The 17,120-nt window shown below is 33.5% G+C and overlaps 1 protein-coding gene across 1 annotated transcript; it reads left to right on the top strand.

The window, feature by feature from the left end:
- The first annotated feature begins 11,113 nt into the window (after nucleotides 1-11,113).
- On the top strand, nucleotides 11,114-16,259 carry LOC123673547. Its single transcript, XM_045608104.1, has 4 exons — nucleotides 11,114-11,764; nucleotides 14,535-14,637; nucleotides 14,879-15,187; nucleotides 15,942-16,259. Exons 1-3 carry the CDS (start codon nucleotides 11,214-11,216, stop codon nucleotides 14,981-14,983), a joined length of 759 nt encoding a protein of 252 aa, XP_045464060.1. The 5' UTR covers nucleotides 11,114-11,213; the 3' UTR covers nucleotides 14,984-15,187; nucleotides 15,942-16,259.
- Nucleotides 16,260-17,120: the final 861 nt, after the last annotated feature.

Here is a 17,120-nt window from a genome sequence, read left to right on the forward strand (position 1 = left end):
TCAGCTGCAGCAAGTTAGTAGTATCCGAGATTTGGGGGTAACGCTGGATAGCAAATTAAATTTTATTGAGCACATAGAAAACATCATCTCGTCATCGAATAGAATGCTGGGATTTGTCCTTCGACACGGTAGATCATTTAGGAGAAATAGATCAGTTTTAACCTTATATCATGCCTTTGTGGTGAGTAAGCTCAATTTCGCATCTCCAATCTGGAACCCTCATTACAAATATTATATAAAGAGATTAGAAAGCGTGCAGCATAAATTTTTGAAACACCTTGCTTTCCGTAATTACTTTCAAATTGATAACCATGATTATGCAGAAGCTCAACAGAGGTTTAATTTGATCAGCTTGGAAGATCGTAGGAAATTAAATGATTTATGTTTGTTGTACAAAATATCGAATGGTGTCCTCTCTGTCCCGAGCCTCCTTCAGCAGGTAACATTTCGGGTTCCTGAGAAGAAGTTAAGATCTAAAGAATTGTTTGCTATACCTTTTCGTAGATTAAATGTTACACAGAATTCGCCACTATGTAGATTTATGTCAACTTTCAATTCATTGTCTCTTGATGTCGATATTTTCAATATTTCTCTTGTTCAACTGAAAAATTGTTTGAAGAATAAGTTCATGATGTGTACCTATTAGTTTATTATTATATTGTGTTTCTCTGCATTTTTTTTTCTCTCTGGAGTGCAGGGGAACTGTTCTGTTTTGTTTTCTTTTCGCGTTTCTAGGTTAAGTATTAAAATAAGTATATGTACAATGGGTTAGGTTTATATAATGCTGAGATTGTATGATGATAAAGTTTTTTGTTTTTTTGAATTGTGAATGCTGTATTGGGTTGGAATACCTGTTTGTGTTCTTCTTTCTAATAAATAAATAAATAAATAAACATTTGTGGCCGTATATCGGCAATAAAAAAAAAAAAAAAAAAATAAAAAAAAAAAAAAAAAAAAAAAAAAATTGAATTTCAACATATTTATTCAAGGACGTGACAACATAGAATCTATAATCTAATCTATTCAAGGATCGTTTTTGGTTCTATATTCCATCGATAAAATTTTAACTTTCGAATACCTTATATGAGTGTATTTTTGGTGAAATGGGTAATTTTGATGAGTTCCACCTCATGAAAAAAAGTAATTTTCGAAAAACTATAATATACAGGGTATCCGGAAAAATGTGGGAAGTCTCTCGGATTCAGTTAAAACATATAAAAATAAGATGACAAGTTCCCATCATTTTTTTTTTCTAGCGGCTTTCCCTACGGAGATACGTCCTCCTAAATGACGTCACTGGAAATCCATTCCCATTTAGTGGAATAAATTTCAAACTACTTAATATAATTTGAAGTATATTTGATGTGAAGAACAGTAGAAAGGATCTTTGAAAATATTGCCCTTAAATTCAAATTAGCTCTTTTAGTTTACCAGGGGTGCACTAGGTTGTACATTTTAATGCTAACATTTTCAACATCCTGTATGATAAGGAGAAAAAAAACAAATTTGGATAGCTTGAACATTAAGCTAAAAAAAAGGTACTCTTGTTTATCGTCGATACAATGAACCGTTTTAAAAAAAAATAATAAAGGAATTAATTTTCAATTAATTTTATCAAAAAAAAACATAAATTCTTTTTTTTTTTGTGGTCAACAAAGTGGGATACGGAAGTTATTCAAAGAACAAAAAAGTGGTTTGAAATTTATTTCACTAAAATGGATTTCCACTGACGTGATTTAGGAGGCCGTATCTCCTTGGGAAGGACCGCTAGGTAAAAAAATGATGAGAACTTGTCATCTTATTTTTTATGTTTTATTTGAATCCGAGAGATTTCCCACATTTTTCCGGACACCCTGTATAATTTCCATGCAGAAGTAGTTCAAGAGTATGTTCTGATTTGCAGCATATAGAGTTAACGCAAGTAGTGATAATTTTTTTCAGAAGGAAGCTCCGCTGCTGTCATGAAAGAAGTGAATAATGTTGCAACATATATTGCATGCACGATCTACACCTACATAATAGTGATAAAAAGAGGAACAATTTTGAAATTGATAACACAAATGGACAATGAAGAGTACCATACTAATGAGGAATATAAACCTGTAAAAATCTACATCGAGATGTTGAGCAAGTTCTACCTCTACTCAATTCAATGCTCCCTCCTGATATGGTTCATAGATAGGGTAGCTTGGACTGGCCGTTGTCTCTCTCGGAAGGCCGAAGAAGGAAATTCTACAATTGTTTGCGCCAACATCCTTTGCGCCTGGTTGCCAAAGCAAATGGATTCTCCAGTGATCGATTGGTGCATAGTGGCTTTCTCTACATACTGTTTATACTATATGGCTCACGTGGTCACTGTTTCCTGCATTCACATAGGAAGCACCTATTTTGGTAGTGGATTATTTTGTTCATGAAGTTTAGCCCATCGTAGTGGAACCAAAATGTACCGAACTACTGCTGCACATTACACCAATGAATTGTCAGTTTCATAGTGATTTCAAAAAGGTATCACACAAGTCATTTGTTATTCAAAGAAAAAAGATATGGCTGTTTTTATCCAAATGGGTACGTTTCTGACAAAATCAAGTTTGTCAATTCTGTTAAGAAATCTTCGATGTTGCATTACTTAGTGAACAATGGCAATTATTCACGTGCGGAAATATTTCTCGCATAATTATTCACCTCAACGAAATTCAATTTTGCCGGCAAATTTCGCGAAAACATCATGCAGATCCAGATTTTTTTAATAAGATCATTTGGAGCGACGAGTCTTCCTGTACATGGATGGGTACATGAATCTCCACAATTTGCATAGCTGGAATATCATAAATCCAGACGAGGTGAGAGAAGATAGATCACAATATCGATTCAAGAAGCTGCGCTCTCGTGATGTTTCGCGAACTACGTCGAGTGAAGAGATTCGTATAATCAAGATATATTGTTTATGCTAGATTGGTATTCGTTACGATTATATAACGAATAATTTCAATAACTATATAACCAAAGCATTGCATTTTGACAATTCAAATTCATTTCACTGAGCTTGAATTTCATTTTTTGGCGAACGTCCTAGAATGTAACTATGGAAATGATCACAATATGGCAGGAGATTAATCACCAAAACGATTATACCACAGCGTCAAGTAGTTACTTCCTCATCGATAATACCTTGTTCACATTGAAACGTCAAAATTTTACTTTGAATTCGTCACTATTGGCAGGTTAAATTATTGAAAAATTAACACAAACCGATTCAGTGCCATCAGCCAAGAGAATATTGAGCATTTAAGTTGATGAAAAAAATAAAATTCTCAAATACAACTAGTTCTTCAAATTTTATGAGATAATTTTTCATTTTCATCACTCAAACTTATTTATTTGGGGAAAGTATATTCAAACATACCGAATATAGATTAAATCATTCGTCCTAACGGACTCGTGATTTTATCAATCGGTTTGTTTTCATGTTTTTGGCAAATAAACAAGTTTTCGTGGAAAGGAAAAAAATATCAATAATATTTGAAGCACTCCTGGTATTACCTTTGATAATACTGCTTCCTCATCGATAATACCTTGTTAACATTGAAACGTCAAAATTTATTTTGAATTTGTCACAATTGAAACCTTAAAATGCTTCGAGGTTTATTGAAAAATGAACTCAATTTTCTGAGAATAACTGTTAGAAAAAGTTTACATGAATTTTTTAGTATGAGCACGCGTCAAACCTGGACAATAGCAAAGCGAAAATATGCTATATTTTACAGTTTTTCTTCGATGAAGGCGAAAATGCAAGCCAGGTGCCTGAAAATGTAAATAGTGTTTATGTTCTACTGTTGATAGCCAATCACGGGTGATATTGATTTCGCCGATTATGTTCCGGTAATTTTTATGACAAAGATGCAATGGAAGGCCAATGGACTAGTTTAGTGATGTTGATAATACTATATTTGACACGATAGAATTAAAATATAGAGCAAAACTGATAAATCAGTGAAAAAAATTTGAAAATCCATCAATAAATGACTGAGAAATAGATTATTTAAATTTACGTATTTTAGCGCGGAACGTCTTTGGTCTGTGACGTCACGGCACTTGCCTGTGATCGCTACACCATAAATTACGTTTAAATACTTAGCCGCGCCAAGGCTCTCGCGCCGTTTGTAGTTGTACAGTGTAGTTTTAACTCAAGTTTTGTTTTTATGTCACCATAACGGAAGAAGGCTTCGTGAAAGGACAAAGTGACAATTTGCTTAAAATAGATATATTCGCAGTGATGGAGTTTTTTTTCTTCAAATCCATCTTATGTCAGTGCTGAAATAAAAGGAGTTAAACTTTTCAAGTAAGTATCCACTTTTGAGGTTGCTTCATCATGGTTCAACTTATAACGATGATTTATTTAATAAACGATTCATAAACAGTTTGTAGTTGAGTACTGGTTGTTGAAGTCTATCAATGGCAAAACATATTTATGTGAGGAGTAAAAACTGAAAAGAGAAAAAAGTAATTTATATGTATGTATATAGTAAGTTATTTCAGCCATCGTGTAACGAACAAAACACGACACGAACGGCACAAGTGATTGTACACCAATGAATTCGTAAGCACTCTGCGAATACCAGTCGTCTAGTGTGTGACGTCACATCACTTACACGTACTATGAAATTATTCTTCCAAGCGCAACTTCAAAGTCCTATAACTTTTTCATTGCTAGAGATATTTCAATGATTCTTCCACATTTTTGTTTCATTTTACTCAAATTTTTAGAATTAATCCTTAACAAAAAAGTGAAAACTAGTCCATTGTCGATAAAGTCATAGACATTATCGAGTCCGGCCGTTATGTAAGCGCTGTTTGACCAAGAGCTAGAGATTGTACAAAAAAAAACGAATACCGATTATTAACGTATCAATTCATAATAAATTAGTAGGATCCTACCTCGGAAGGTATCGAATTGGCATTCATCACCCTATTACACTGAGTCAACCCAAAAAACATCATGAAATGATGGAAATGAAAAAATAATTATGGAGAGGAGATTACTTCGTATACCCAATTATTATTGACTTCCTTGACTAATGAATGATTCATAAAGTTCACCACCAATATTAAATTTTCGGCTACTTTAATTGATGAGTTTTTAATTATTCGATATATCGAGTTATTTCTATTCATCGGTGCATTGTTGCAGTGTTCTTTGCCGAAATTTATTATGAGTCAAAGCGAAGAAACTCCATTTTTTTATGTTATCCGAACGTCAGCAATTTTCCTAGGTTTACATACCAAAAATGGAGAAATATGTTCCATGAATGGTCTTTGGAAGTTCCTCATTATTTACACTCTATCGGCGTCCATGAGTGTCTATATGGCATTAGGACAACTTTACTTACATTTACCAGGTCACATATGTTTTCACTTTTCTTTCATCCTAATCAGTACAGAATTTTGTAATTACACTGCGCAAAGAAATTAACGCACATTCTGAAAATCTCAATTTTAATGAAAGTTAACTCTACATTGACTTTATAACTTATTTTTATGTTCTCTCGGTAAGGTTTTGAACGAAACAAGACACATTAAATGGAAGAAAAATTCAGGATTTCACCGAATCTTATGTGAAAGAAGAGAAATAAACAATTTTCAAAATACTGGAATGCTGATAAGTTATTTAATACTTGGTATTTCCACCCCTTGCGTTAATTACAGCTCGGCAACGAAGGTTCATACTCAAAATGAGTGATCTTAAAATGTGCTGATCTAATCTCTGATTTCTCTGAGTTGGATTTCTAAGTCAGTAAGAGTAGCTGGATGATTTTCTGAACTTCTCAGCCTTCTGTTGAGGTTGTCCCAAACCTGCTCAATCGGATTGAGATCTGGACTCCTTGCTGGCCATTCCATTCGAGAGACTCCAACCTCTTCAAGGTACTCCTGAACGATGCGCGCACGATGGGGTCTGGCATTATCGTCCATAAAAATGAAATTTTCACCAATGTATGGGGCAAATAGCAATACATGCTCTTCAAGAATGTTCCTTATATACCCATCAGTATTCATAGCTCCATTATCAACGACCACTAGGTCTGTGCGAGCAGTCAAAGATATTCCACCACATACCATAATCGATCCTCCCCCGAAACCAGTATTCAGGAAATTGCACTGAGCATATCTTTCATGTGGACGTCTCTATAAGTTCGAATTAGATATAAGGATAGAATATATTTATAAAATAAATAGAAGTAGATAGCACCCTGTCAGTGTGTGCTCTGATTTGCAGCATATAACGTTAACGCATGTAGTGATAATTTTTTCAGAAGGAAACTCCGCTGCTGTCATGAAAGAATTAAATAATGCTGCAACATTTGCCGCATGCACGATCTACACCTACATAATAGTGTTAGAAAGAGGAACAATTTTGAAATTGATAACCCAAATGGACAATGAAGAGTATCATAATAATGAAGAATATAAACCTGTGAAAATCTACATCGAGAACTTGAGCAAGTTCTACCTCTACTCAATTCAATGCTCCATCCTGGTATGGTTCACAGATAGGGTAGTTTGGACTGGCCGGTGTCTCTCCCGGAAGGCCGAAGAAGGAAATTCTACAATTGTTTGCGCCAACATCCTTTGCGCCTGGTTGCCAAAACAAATGGATTCTCCAGTGATTGATGGGTGCATATTGGCATTCTCTATATACTCTTACTACTATATGGCTCACGTGGTCACTGTTTCCTGCGTTCACATAGGATGCACCTACATTGCAGTAGCTAGAATTCAACGACTAATAAGAATTTTAGGAGATATTGATTTCGTTGCAAAGGATATACGGCTAACCAGACATAGACTTACACAAAGCATAGAATTCTACAACGAAACTCATAAGTAAGTAATTGGAATATGGATTCAATTCAATTTCAATTTAAATTTCAACTAATTCCACAAAAGTTGATACAAAAAAAAAGTAGTTTTACATACAGGGTGTCTCGCAAAGACCACGTCAAACCATGGGAGAATGTAGATCAAAGGATAACCCACTTGCTATGACAAAATTCCCATTATAAAAGTCTTACCGTTTTGGAGATATTTTTTTTTTTTTTGGAAAATAATGAATTTTTGCCCCTTTCAATAGTTTTGTCCTTACGGTTAGTACAATTTTACACCTTTTTGGTTAATTTTTTCAGTAAAATATGATTGAAGCATGATTTTAACGTTTACATCAAAAACATCCTCCGAACATTTTGAAGGAGGGCTATGAAAAATATTTTTATTGGAAATTTTGGTAGTGGATTATTTTGTTCATGAAGTTTAGCCCATCGTAGTGGAACCAAAATGTACCGAACTACTGCTGCACATTACACCAATGAATTGTCAGTTTCATAGTGATTTCAAAAAGGTATCACACAAGTCATTTGTTATTCAAAGAAAAAAGATATGGCTGTTTTTATCCAAATGGGTACGTTTCTGACAAAATCAAGTTTGTCAATTCTGTTAAGAAATCTTCGATGTTGCATTACTTAGTGAACAATGGCAATTATTCACGTGCGGAAATATTTCTCGCATAATTATTCACCTCAACGAAATTCAATTTTGCCGGCAAATTTCGCGAAAACATCATGCAGATCCAGATTTTTTTAATAAGATCATTTGGAGCGACGAGTCTTCCTGTACATGGATGGGTACATGAATCTCCACAATTTGCATAGCTGGAATATCATAAATCCAGACGAGGTGAGAGAAGATAGATCACAATATCGATTCAAGAAGCTGCGCTCTCGTGATGTTTCGCGAACTACGTCGAGTGAAGAGATTCGTATAATCAAGATATATTGTTTATGCTAGATTGGTATTCGTTACGATTATATAACGAATAATTTCAATAACTATATAACCAAAGCATTGCATTTTGACAATTCAAATTCATTTCACTGAGCTTGAATTTCATTTTTTGGCGAACGTCCTAGAATGTAACTATGGAAATGATCACAATATGGCAGGAGATTAATCACCAAAACGATTATACCACAGCGTCAAGTAGTTACTTCCTCATCGATAATACCTTGTTCACATTGAAACGTCAAAATTTTACTTTGAATTCGTCACTATTGGCAGGTTAAATTATTGAAAAATTAACACAAACCGATTCAGTGCCATCAGCCAAGAGAATATTGAGCATTTAAGTTGCTGAAAAAAATAAAATTCTCAAATACAACTAGTTCTTCAAATTTTATGAGATAATTTTTCATTTTCATCACTCAAACTTATTTATTTGGGGAAAGTATATTCAAACATACCGAATATAGATTAAATCATTCGTCCTAACGGACTCGTGATTTTATCAATCGGTTTGTTTTCATGTTTTTGGCAAATAAACAAGTTTTCGTGGAAAGGAAAAAAATATCAATAATATTTGAAGCACTCCTGGTATTACCTTTGATAATACTGCTTCCTCATCGATAATACCTTGTTAACATTGAAACGTCAAAATTTATTTTGAATTTGTCACAATTGAAACCTTAAAATGCTTCGAGGTTTATTGAAAAATGAACTCAATTTTCTGAGAATAACTGTTAGAAAAAGTTTACATGAATTTTTTAGTATGAGCACGCGTCAAACCTGGACAATAGCAAAGCGAAAATATGCTATATTTTACAGTTTTTCTTCGATGAAGGCGAAAATGCAAGCCAGGTGCCTGAAAATGTAAATAGTGTTTATGTTCTACTGTTGATAGCCAATCACGGGTGATATTGATTTCGCCGATTATGTTCCGGTAATTTTTATGACAAAGATGCAATGGAAGGCCAATGGACTAGTTTAGTGATGTTGATAATACTATATTTGACACGATAGAATTAAAATATAGAGCAAAACTGATAAATCAGTGAAAAAAATTTGAAAATCCATCAATAAATGACTGAGAAATAGATTATTTAAATTTACGTATTTTAGCGCGGAACGTCTTTGGTCTGTGACGTCACGGCACTTGCCTGTGATCGCTACACCATAAATTACGTTTAAATACTTAGCCGCGCCAAGGCTCTCGCGCCGTTTGTAGTTGTACAGTGTAGTTTTAACTCAAGTTTTGTTTTTATGTCACCATAACGGAAGAAGGCTTCGTGAAAGGACAAAGTGACAATTTGCTTAAAATAGATATATTCGCAGTGATGGAGTTTTTTTTCTTCAAATCCATCTTATGTCAGTGCTGAAATAAAAGGAGTTAAACTTTTCAAGTAAGTATCCACTTTTGAGGTTGCTTCATCATGGTTCAACTTATAACGATGATTTATTTAATAAACGATTCATAAACAGTTTGTAGTTGAGTACTGGTTGTTGAAGTCTATCAATGGCAAAACATATTTATGTGAGGAGTAAAAACTGAAAAGAGAAAAAAGTAATTTATATGTATGTATATAGTAAGTTATTTCAGCCATCGTGTAACGAACAAAACACGACACGAACGGCACAAGTGATTGTACACCAATGAATTCGTAAGCACTCTGCGAATACCAGTCGTCTAGTGTGTGACGTCACATCACTTACACGTACTATGAAATTATTCTTCCAAGCGCAACTTCAAAGTCCTATAACTTTTTCATTGCTAGAGATATTTCAATGATTCTTCCACATTTTTGTTTCATTTTACTCAAATTTTTAGAATTAATCCTTAACAAAAAAGTGAAAACTAGTCCATTGTCGATAAAGTCATAGACATTATCGAGTCCGGCCGTTATGTAAGCGCTGTTTGACCAAGAGCTAGAGATTGTACAAAAAAAAACGAATACCGATTATTAACGTATCAATTCATAATAAATTAGTAGGATCCTACCTCGGAAGGTATCGAATTGGCATTCATCACCCTATTACACTGAGTCAACCCAAAAAACATCATGAAATGATGGAAATGAAAAAATAATTATGGAGAGGAGATTACTTCGTATACCCAATTATTATTGACTTCCTTGACTAATGAATGATTCATAAAGTTCACCACCAATATTAAATTTTCGGCTACTTTAATTGATGAGTTTTTAATTATTCGATATATCGAGTTATTTCTATTCATCGGTGCATTGTTGCAGTGTTCTTTGCCGAAATTTATTATGAGTCAAAGCGAAGAAACTCCATTTTTTTATGTTATCCGAACGTCAGCAATTTTCCTAGGTTTACATACCAAAAATGGAGAAATATGTTCCATGAATGGTCTTTGGAAGTTCCTCATTATTTACACTCTATCGGCGTCCATGAGTGTCTATATGGCATTAGGACAACTTTACTTACATTTACCAGGTCACATATGTTTTCACTTTTCTTTCATCCTAATCAGTACAGAATTTTGTAATTACACTGCGCAAAGAAATTAACGCACATTCTGAAAATCTCAATTTTAATGAAAGTTAACTCTACATTGACTTTATAACTTATTTTTATGTTCTCTCGGTAAGGTTTTGAACGAAACAAGACACATTAAATGGAAGAAAAATTCAGGATTTCACCGAATCTTATGTGAAAGAAGAGAAATAAACAATTTTCAAAATACTGGAATGCTGATAAGTTATTTAATACTTGGTATTTCCACCCCTTGCGTTAATTACAGCTCGGCAACGAAGGTTCATACTCAAAATGAGTGATCTTAAAATGTGCTGATCTAATCTCTGATTTCTCTGAGTTGGATTTCTAAGTCAGTAAGAGTAGCTGGATGATTTTCTGAACTTCTCAGCCTTCTGTTGAGGTTGTCCCAAACCTGCTCAATCGGATTGAGATCTGGACTCCTTGCTGGCCATTCCATTCGAGAGACTCCAACCTCTTCAAGGTACTCCTGAACGATGCGCGCACGATGGGGTCTGGCATTATCGTCCATAAAAATGAAATTTTCACCAATGTATGGGGCAAATAGCACTACATGCTCTTCAAGAATGTTCCTTATATACCCATCAGTATTCATAGCTCCATTATCAACGACCACTAGGTCTGTGCGAGCAGTCAAAGATATTCCACCACATACCATAATCGATCCTCCCCCGAAACCAGTATTCAGGAAATTGCACTGAGCATATCTTTCATGTGGACGTCTCTATAAGTTCGAATTAGATATAAGGATAGAATATATTTATAAAATAAATAGAAGTAGATAGCACCCTGTCAGTGTGTGCTCTGATTTGCAGCATATAACGTTAACGCATGTAGTGATAATTTTTTCAGAAGGAAACTCCGCTGCTGTCATGAAAGAATTAAATAATGCTGCAACATTTGCCGCATGCACGATCTACACCTACATAATAGTGTTAGAAAGAGGAACAATTTTGAAATTGATAACCCAAATGGACAATGAAGAGTATCATAATAATGAAGAATATAAACCTGTGAAAATCTACATCGAGAACTTGAGCAAGTTCTACCTCTACTCAATTCAATGCTCCATCCTGGTATGGTTCACAGATAGGGTAGTTTGGACTGGCCGGTGTCTCTCCCGGAAGGCCGAAGAAGGAAATTCTACAATTGTTTGCGCCAACATCCTTTGCGCCTGGTTGCCAAAACAAATGGATTCTCCAGTGATTGATGGGTGCATATTGGCATTCTCTATATACTCTTACTACTATATGGCTCACGTGGTCACTGTTTCCTGCGTTCACATAGGATGCACCTACATTGCAGTGGCTAGAATTCAACGACTAATAAGAATATTAGGAGACATTGATTTTGTTGGAAAGGATATACAGCTAACCAGACATAGACTTTCACAAAGCATAGAATTCTACAACGAAACTCATGAGTAAGTAATCGGAATATGGATTCAATTCAATTTCAATTCAAATTTCAATTAATCCCACAAAAGTTGATACAAAAAATAGTTACTTTACATTTACAAAGTAATGGGAAGAAAATTTCACCTAAGATGATATCACATGATACATCTTGTGTATTACTCTTTTCAACCCTATTGCATCGGTCACCATGGAGCGATCCTGCAAAAACACAGTACGACATGATACACAGGGATATTATTCAGATAAAAATAATCAGTTCATACTTTCAGGAGTGAGGGAGGCACACAACCATTGTGGGGAAAACTTGAAGGCATAATATCTGGCATAAAACAAACAACAATAATTCTTATACTGAGTCAAACCAATTTGAATTATCTACCATAAAACAATCAAGCTCCTTTCTAAATTCTTTTTTTTTCGACAAGAATTTTTTCACATGAGTCAACAAATTGATCAAGTTTGAGATCAGAAATTTAACAAAACGTTGACAAACATGAGTGTGCAAAAGTGGCAGCATCAAGTCATTACTTGAGTTAGATCTTGTAGAATGATCATGCGAGACTGACGAAAAAAGGTTTCTTATTTTCGAAAAGAATGTAAGACTGGTAAAAACATAAAGGATTCTCATGTTTAGCAGACCATATCCAGAATACAAAGCTATAGTTGGAAATAAGCAAGGCTTTTTGATTAATATTTTTAGAACCGAGTTCACACTTACCTGAAAGTTACAAAGCATATTGTCATAAGCACTTCCCTAGACAACAATACCTTATCTGAACAATGACTCTACAAGTGACCTATAAATAATAAGAAGAAGCTTCTGATTTGAAATCTCTCTGATTTCATACAATTTGTAAAAAGCTTTTCTTACTCTATCACATAAGTATGAAGAGTGGTGGCCCCATTGCAGATGTTGGTCCAATACTATTCATTTTATAGTAGCGGTTTTTTTCATGAAAATGAAACAGTCGCATTTCGAACTTTGACATTCATCATTATGTATAAATAATTGTTGGTTATTTGATTGATCAGTTTTTGGTTGGTCTACAGTTGTGGCAGAAAAAGTCATGAAAAAAGACTTTGACATATTCAGGCACAACCGACATTCACTCAACCACTGATGCAGTCTACTGATTCTCTTTCGGCTTTTTCATAGACATCAGTCCAAGATCTCCCACTGAACAGTATTACTGTATCATCAGCATATGATGTAACATTGCAGTCATCAATCACTTGTCCTATTTTATTGATATAAATTAGGAACAAGATCGGTCCTAGTACTGTACCCTGAGGAATACTTATTTTAACTGTCATATAAGAACTGAAATATTTATTGATTATGGTTTTTATTGTCTATTACTTGAATAATTTCTAAGTAGGTCCAAGGAGCTACCTCTTATTCCTATTTCTGCAATCCTATCCAAAAGAATTTCATGAGAAACAGTGTCAAAAGCCTAGAAAAGATCTAAAAAAACCGACAAATTCTTTCTGTTATTATGCAGGTTCTGAGTTATATCTATTATTTTTCAAATCGAAAAATCCTCAGTACTTCTTCCATTTCTAAAACCAAATTGGTTTACGAGCAAAAGCCTGTTCCTCTGCAATAAGTCAACAATCCTAAAACCAAATTGGTTTACGAGCAAAAGCCTGTTCCTCTCCAATAAGTCAACAATCCTGCGTTTTAAGCATTTCTCAAAAATGTGCATACAACACAGTTAAGAAATGGTCAGAAAAAGGAAATCCCTGATAAATCTACCTTCTGGTTTCCTTGAATTTACTGATATAAATGATATGTATTATCATTATTGATAAAATTCTCACGCTAATCCTTGTAATGTTAACTACCAGACTTAGCACACTCAAGAGATTCGGACGCCGAATACTCGGTTATTATATCACAAGAGCATAGACAATATTCGATTATACACTGATTCGCGAGACGTAGTTCGCTACACATCACGAGAGGTGTTTCGCGAATTTTATTATATAACGATTAACGAATAATTTCAATAACTATAACCAAAGCAACGCATTTTGATAATTCAATGACATTTCACTGAGCTTGATTCTTATTTTTGGCGAACGTCCAAGAATGTACTATGGAAATGTTTACAATATGGCAGGAGGCGAAACACCAAAACGATTATACCACGTCGTCAAGTAGTATATTCACTTATCAATACGTCGTAACTAAGGAAAATTTACAGATTCTATTGGTTCATCAGAACATGAATTGTATAATCAAGAAAAGGGTGAAACCGGTATATCGCTATCCTCCCTTGATGACATGCATTCTCCTTGGGTTACTTTCGATTATGATTCCCACGTAATGGCGTGGAGACCTTCTGTCTGACAATGGTTGTGTTGATGGCAGTTTCCTATTACTGATACATTGACCAGATAAATAATTAATATCATATGATTCCCACGTAATGGCGTGGAGACCTTCTGTCTGACAATGGTTGTGTTGATGGCAGTTTCCTATTACTGATACATTGACCAGATAAATAATTATGTTATTACTCTATTGGAAATTGTACTAAAGATTGTACTTATTTTCCTTTCATCAATTATTTCCAAATATCAGCCGTTTTATTTGTTATTCTGTTTTTGTTTTCTTTATATTTTTTGTTTTGTTTTTATATGTTACTTTCATTCCACCACGATATTCAAACACCTCTTCACATTCGCATTCACACGTCAAATGATTACTACTGCTAATTTCTCGTTAAGAGTCCAATATAAAGAAATCTAATGTTTTCAATTGAATTTCAGATTGGTACAACTGATAAACCACTACGTCAAGGTTAAACTCAATCCTTTGCTATGCTACTTCATGATGTTTTTGATTGCTATACTTTGCCATAAAATTATTGAGGTGAGATATTGCATACTGAAAAGTCTTGGAAACTTAAGTCTCACAAGAAATTAATCGAAATTCAAATGGAAAAGAATCATTTGAAAAATTTAGCGAAAATGTATAGTAGGATTCACAAAAATTTTCTCATAACAGGGATTGAACAGTAAAAGAGAATATCGTATCTTCGTTCTTGCTTTATGGTCCAGTAGATATATACATTGTACCTGGAAAAAATCCTAATTTTTAATTTTATTTTCAGGATTTTGATCTCTTATTATTAGCGGTAATGATGGTGTGGTTTATAAGTAACATTTTTATTGCCCTTCGTGGTCAGGATTTGGAAAATATGGCAAGTATTCAGTAACAATGTAAAACTTTGAAGATTTGCGGATGAATTATGTTCTTTTTGTAGTGTGAAGCATTAAATAACTTCATTTATGGTTTACCGTGGTATGAGATGCACCCTTCACTGATCAAAGATTTCCAATTATTTTTTGCTCGTACCCAGAAACCTTTCGAAATATCTGTTCCCATGAATTTGAAGATAAATATGACTTATATACATAAGGTAAGTAAAAATTTATACTCTATTCATATACGACTTTGTTTCATAATAAATATTTCAACTAAAGGATCCAAAGCTCAAAATATGTCTAGTTTATCTCCCTAAATTCTACACCTCTGGCGGAATTGTAATTTCTTCATAATATTTCGTATTTTTCAATAATTAAATATCGTAAAACATTGATATCTTACTCCTTATAGGGATGTTGATTTTTTAAGTTGAACATAGAACTGCAAAATAATTTTTTTTTAATGTATATTATCTTGATCCTTCGGGTCATTGAATTGTATTTATATCGCAAATAAACGTTCAATACATATAATTTTCAATAAAACATAATATTCATCATTGAAATTTCTTGAAACAAATAATTTTTAAATGAAACACCGTTACTCATAAAGGATAAACATAGAACTAGGTGATTTGATTTCAATCTTCAGTAAGGAGCACAGGATTGCATTTGAAGTACATATTTAGTATTAAAACACTCTGTAAATAAGTCATGAGCATGTCGCGATCAATCTTATTCGCTTTTGATGAAGATTTTCGTCTACTTATTTATAGAATAGAAAAAATTAAAAAGTGTGAACACACATATAACAACATAATTTTTAGTTGACTTGAGTTTCTTCATTGAAACTAAAAATTGTAGTTATAAGAACTTTGATTCAAGTCATTAATTCGATTAAGAATTATTCTATTTTCGAATAATTTTATTTATTTCAACTCTGTACTATAATATGCTGATCTCTTTCAGTTTATAAAATTCGCTTACACAACGTTCATGTACCTCACAAGGATCCAAAAAGAATAATGTATGGGTTTGGAAAATAAAAGTACGATCACACTACAAAGTAAAATACCTTCACAGCACTGGGAAAGATTGATTTATTGATCACCAAAATTGACTCACCCATATCTTCTCTATTTAATGAAACCGAGAATAAAACTTTTCAGGTCTAGTTGACTGTTGTTAATCCTTCAAATGTTTATTGATGTATTAGTATTAACATATACATGAATATCAGCTAATGAAGATGTAATATTAATTGATAACATTGACCTAATCGACTTCCACAGAAACTCACAAATATTTATAATATAATGAATATTCATCATATCCTGAACAATACAATTGGCTGGAGCTGTTGGTTCAAGATCTCTTTCAGAAAAAATGACATAATTTATGTCGATTTAATACACATTACATCTATCTCACATTATTATATGTATTTACAATTAATACACGTAATTCCAATTCACATGATTTTCTTCCATTTTATTAATACAAATTCCCTTAATTTATAATAATTGAGGAATACTTCAAAACGACTGCCTTCGGGAATACAAGTTCACAACAATGAACTTTTTTGATCAATATTATTAATTATTCTTTGATCCAATAAGCTGCTGGGGGCACACGTAACAACTTCTCCACGCAAAAGTATCGCAAAAGTATCACTACGATATGTGAGAATAGGAGTATTAGTATTATTATCATTTTAAAATAAAACGAATCGAAATGCATGAAAAAATATAGGGTGTTCCATTGAAAAAAATATAATTTTATGAAATATTATGACAACGCGACTGTGAATATTTGTTTTGTTTTCGGCATCGAGAAGGTCACTAAAAATACTACCAGTTTTCTCATTCAACCGACATCGTAGCATCAATAATAACGGAATTGGCAATGGTGCCGACTCAATTTGGAACACATCTCAATATCACATATTTGGATGAATGTACTGAAAAATAAATTGACATTAGGAAAAGTTCTTCTGAATTAATCAATGTCACTACGTGTTGATAAATGTCAATTGACAAATCCTGACTATTTCAAGTTTTTCTTATGAAGGAGTCTGATTTAGAATTCGAAATGTCAAAAGAGTTAATTAATTCAAAGAGTTTTTGTTTGTTTATTTTTAGGCATCAT

This window comes from Harmonia axyridis, chromosome 2 (genome assembly GCF_914767665.1).
Source record: "Harmonia axyridis chromosome 2, icHarAxyr1.1, whole genome shotgun sequence".
NCBI lineage: Eukaryota > Metazoa > Arthropoda > Insecta > Coleoptera > Coccinellidae > Harmonia > Harmonia axyridis.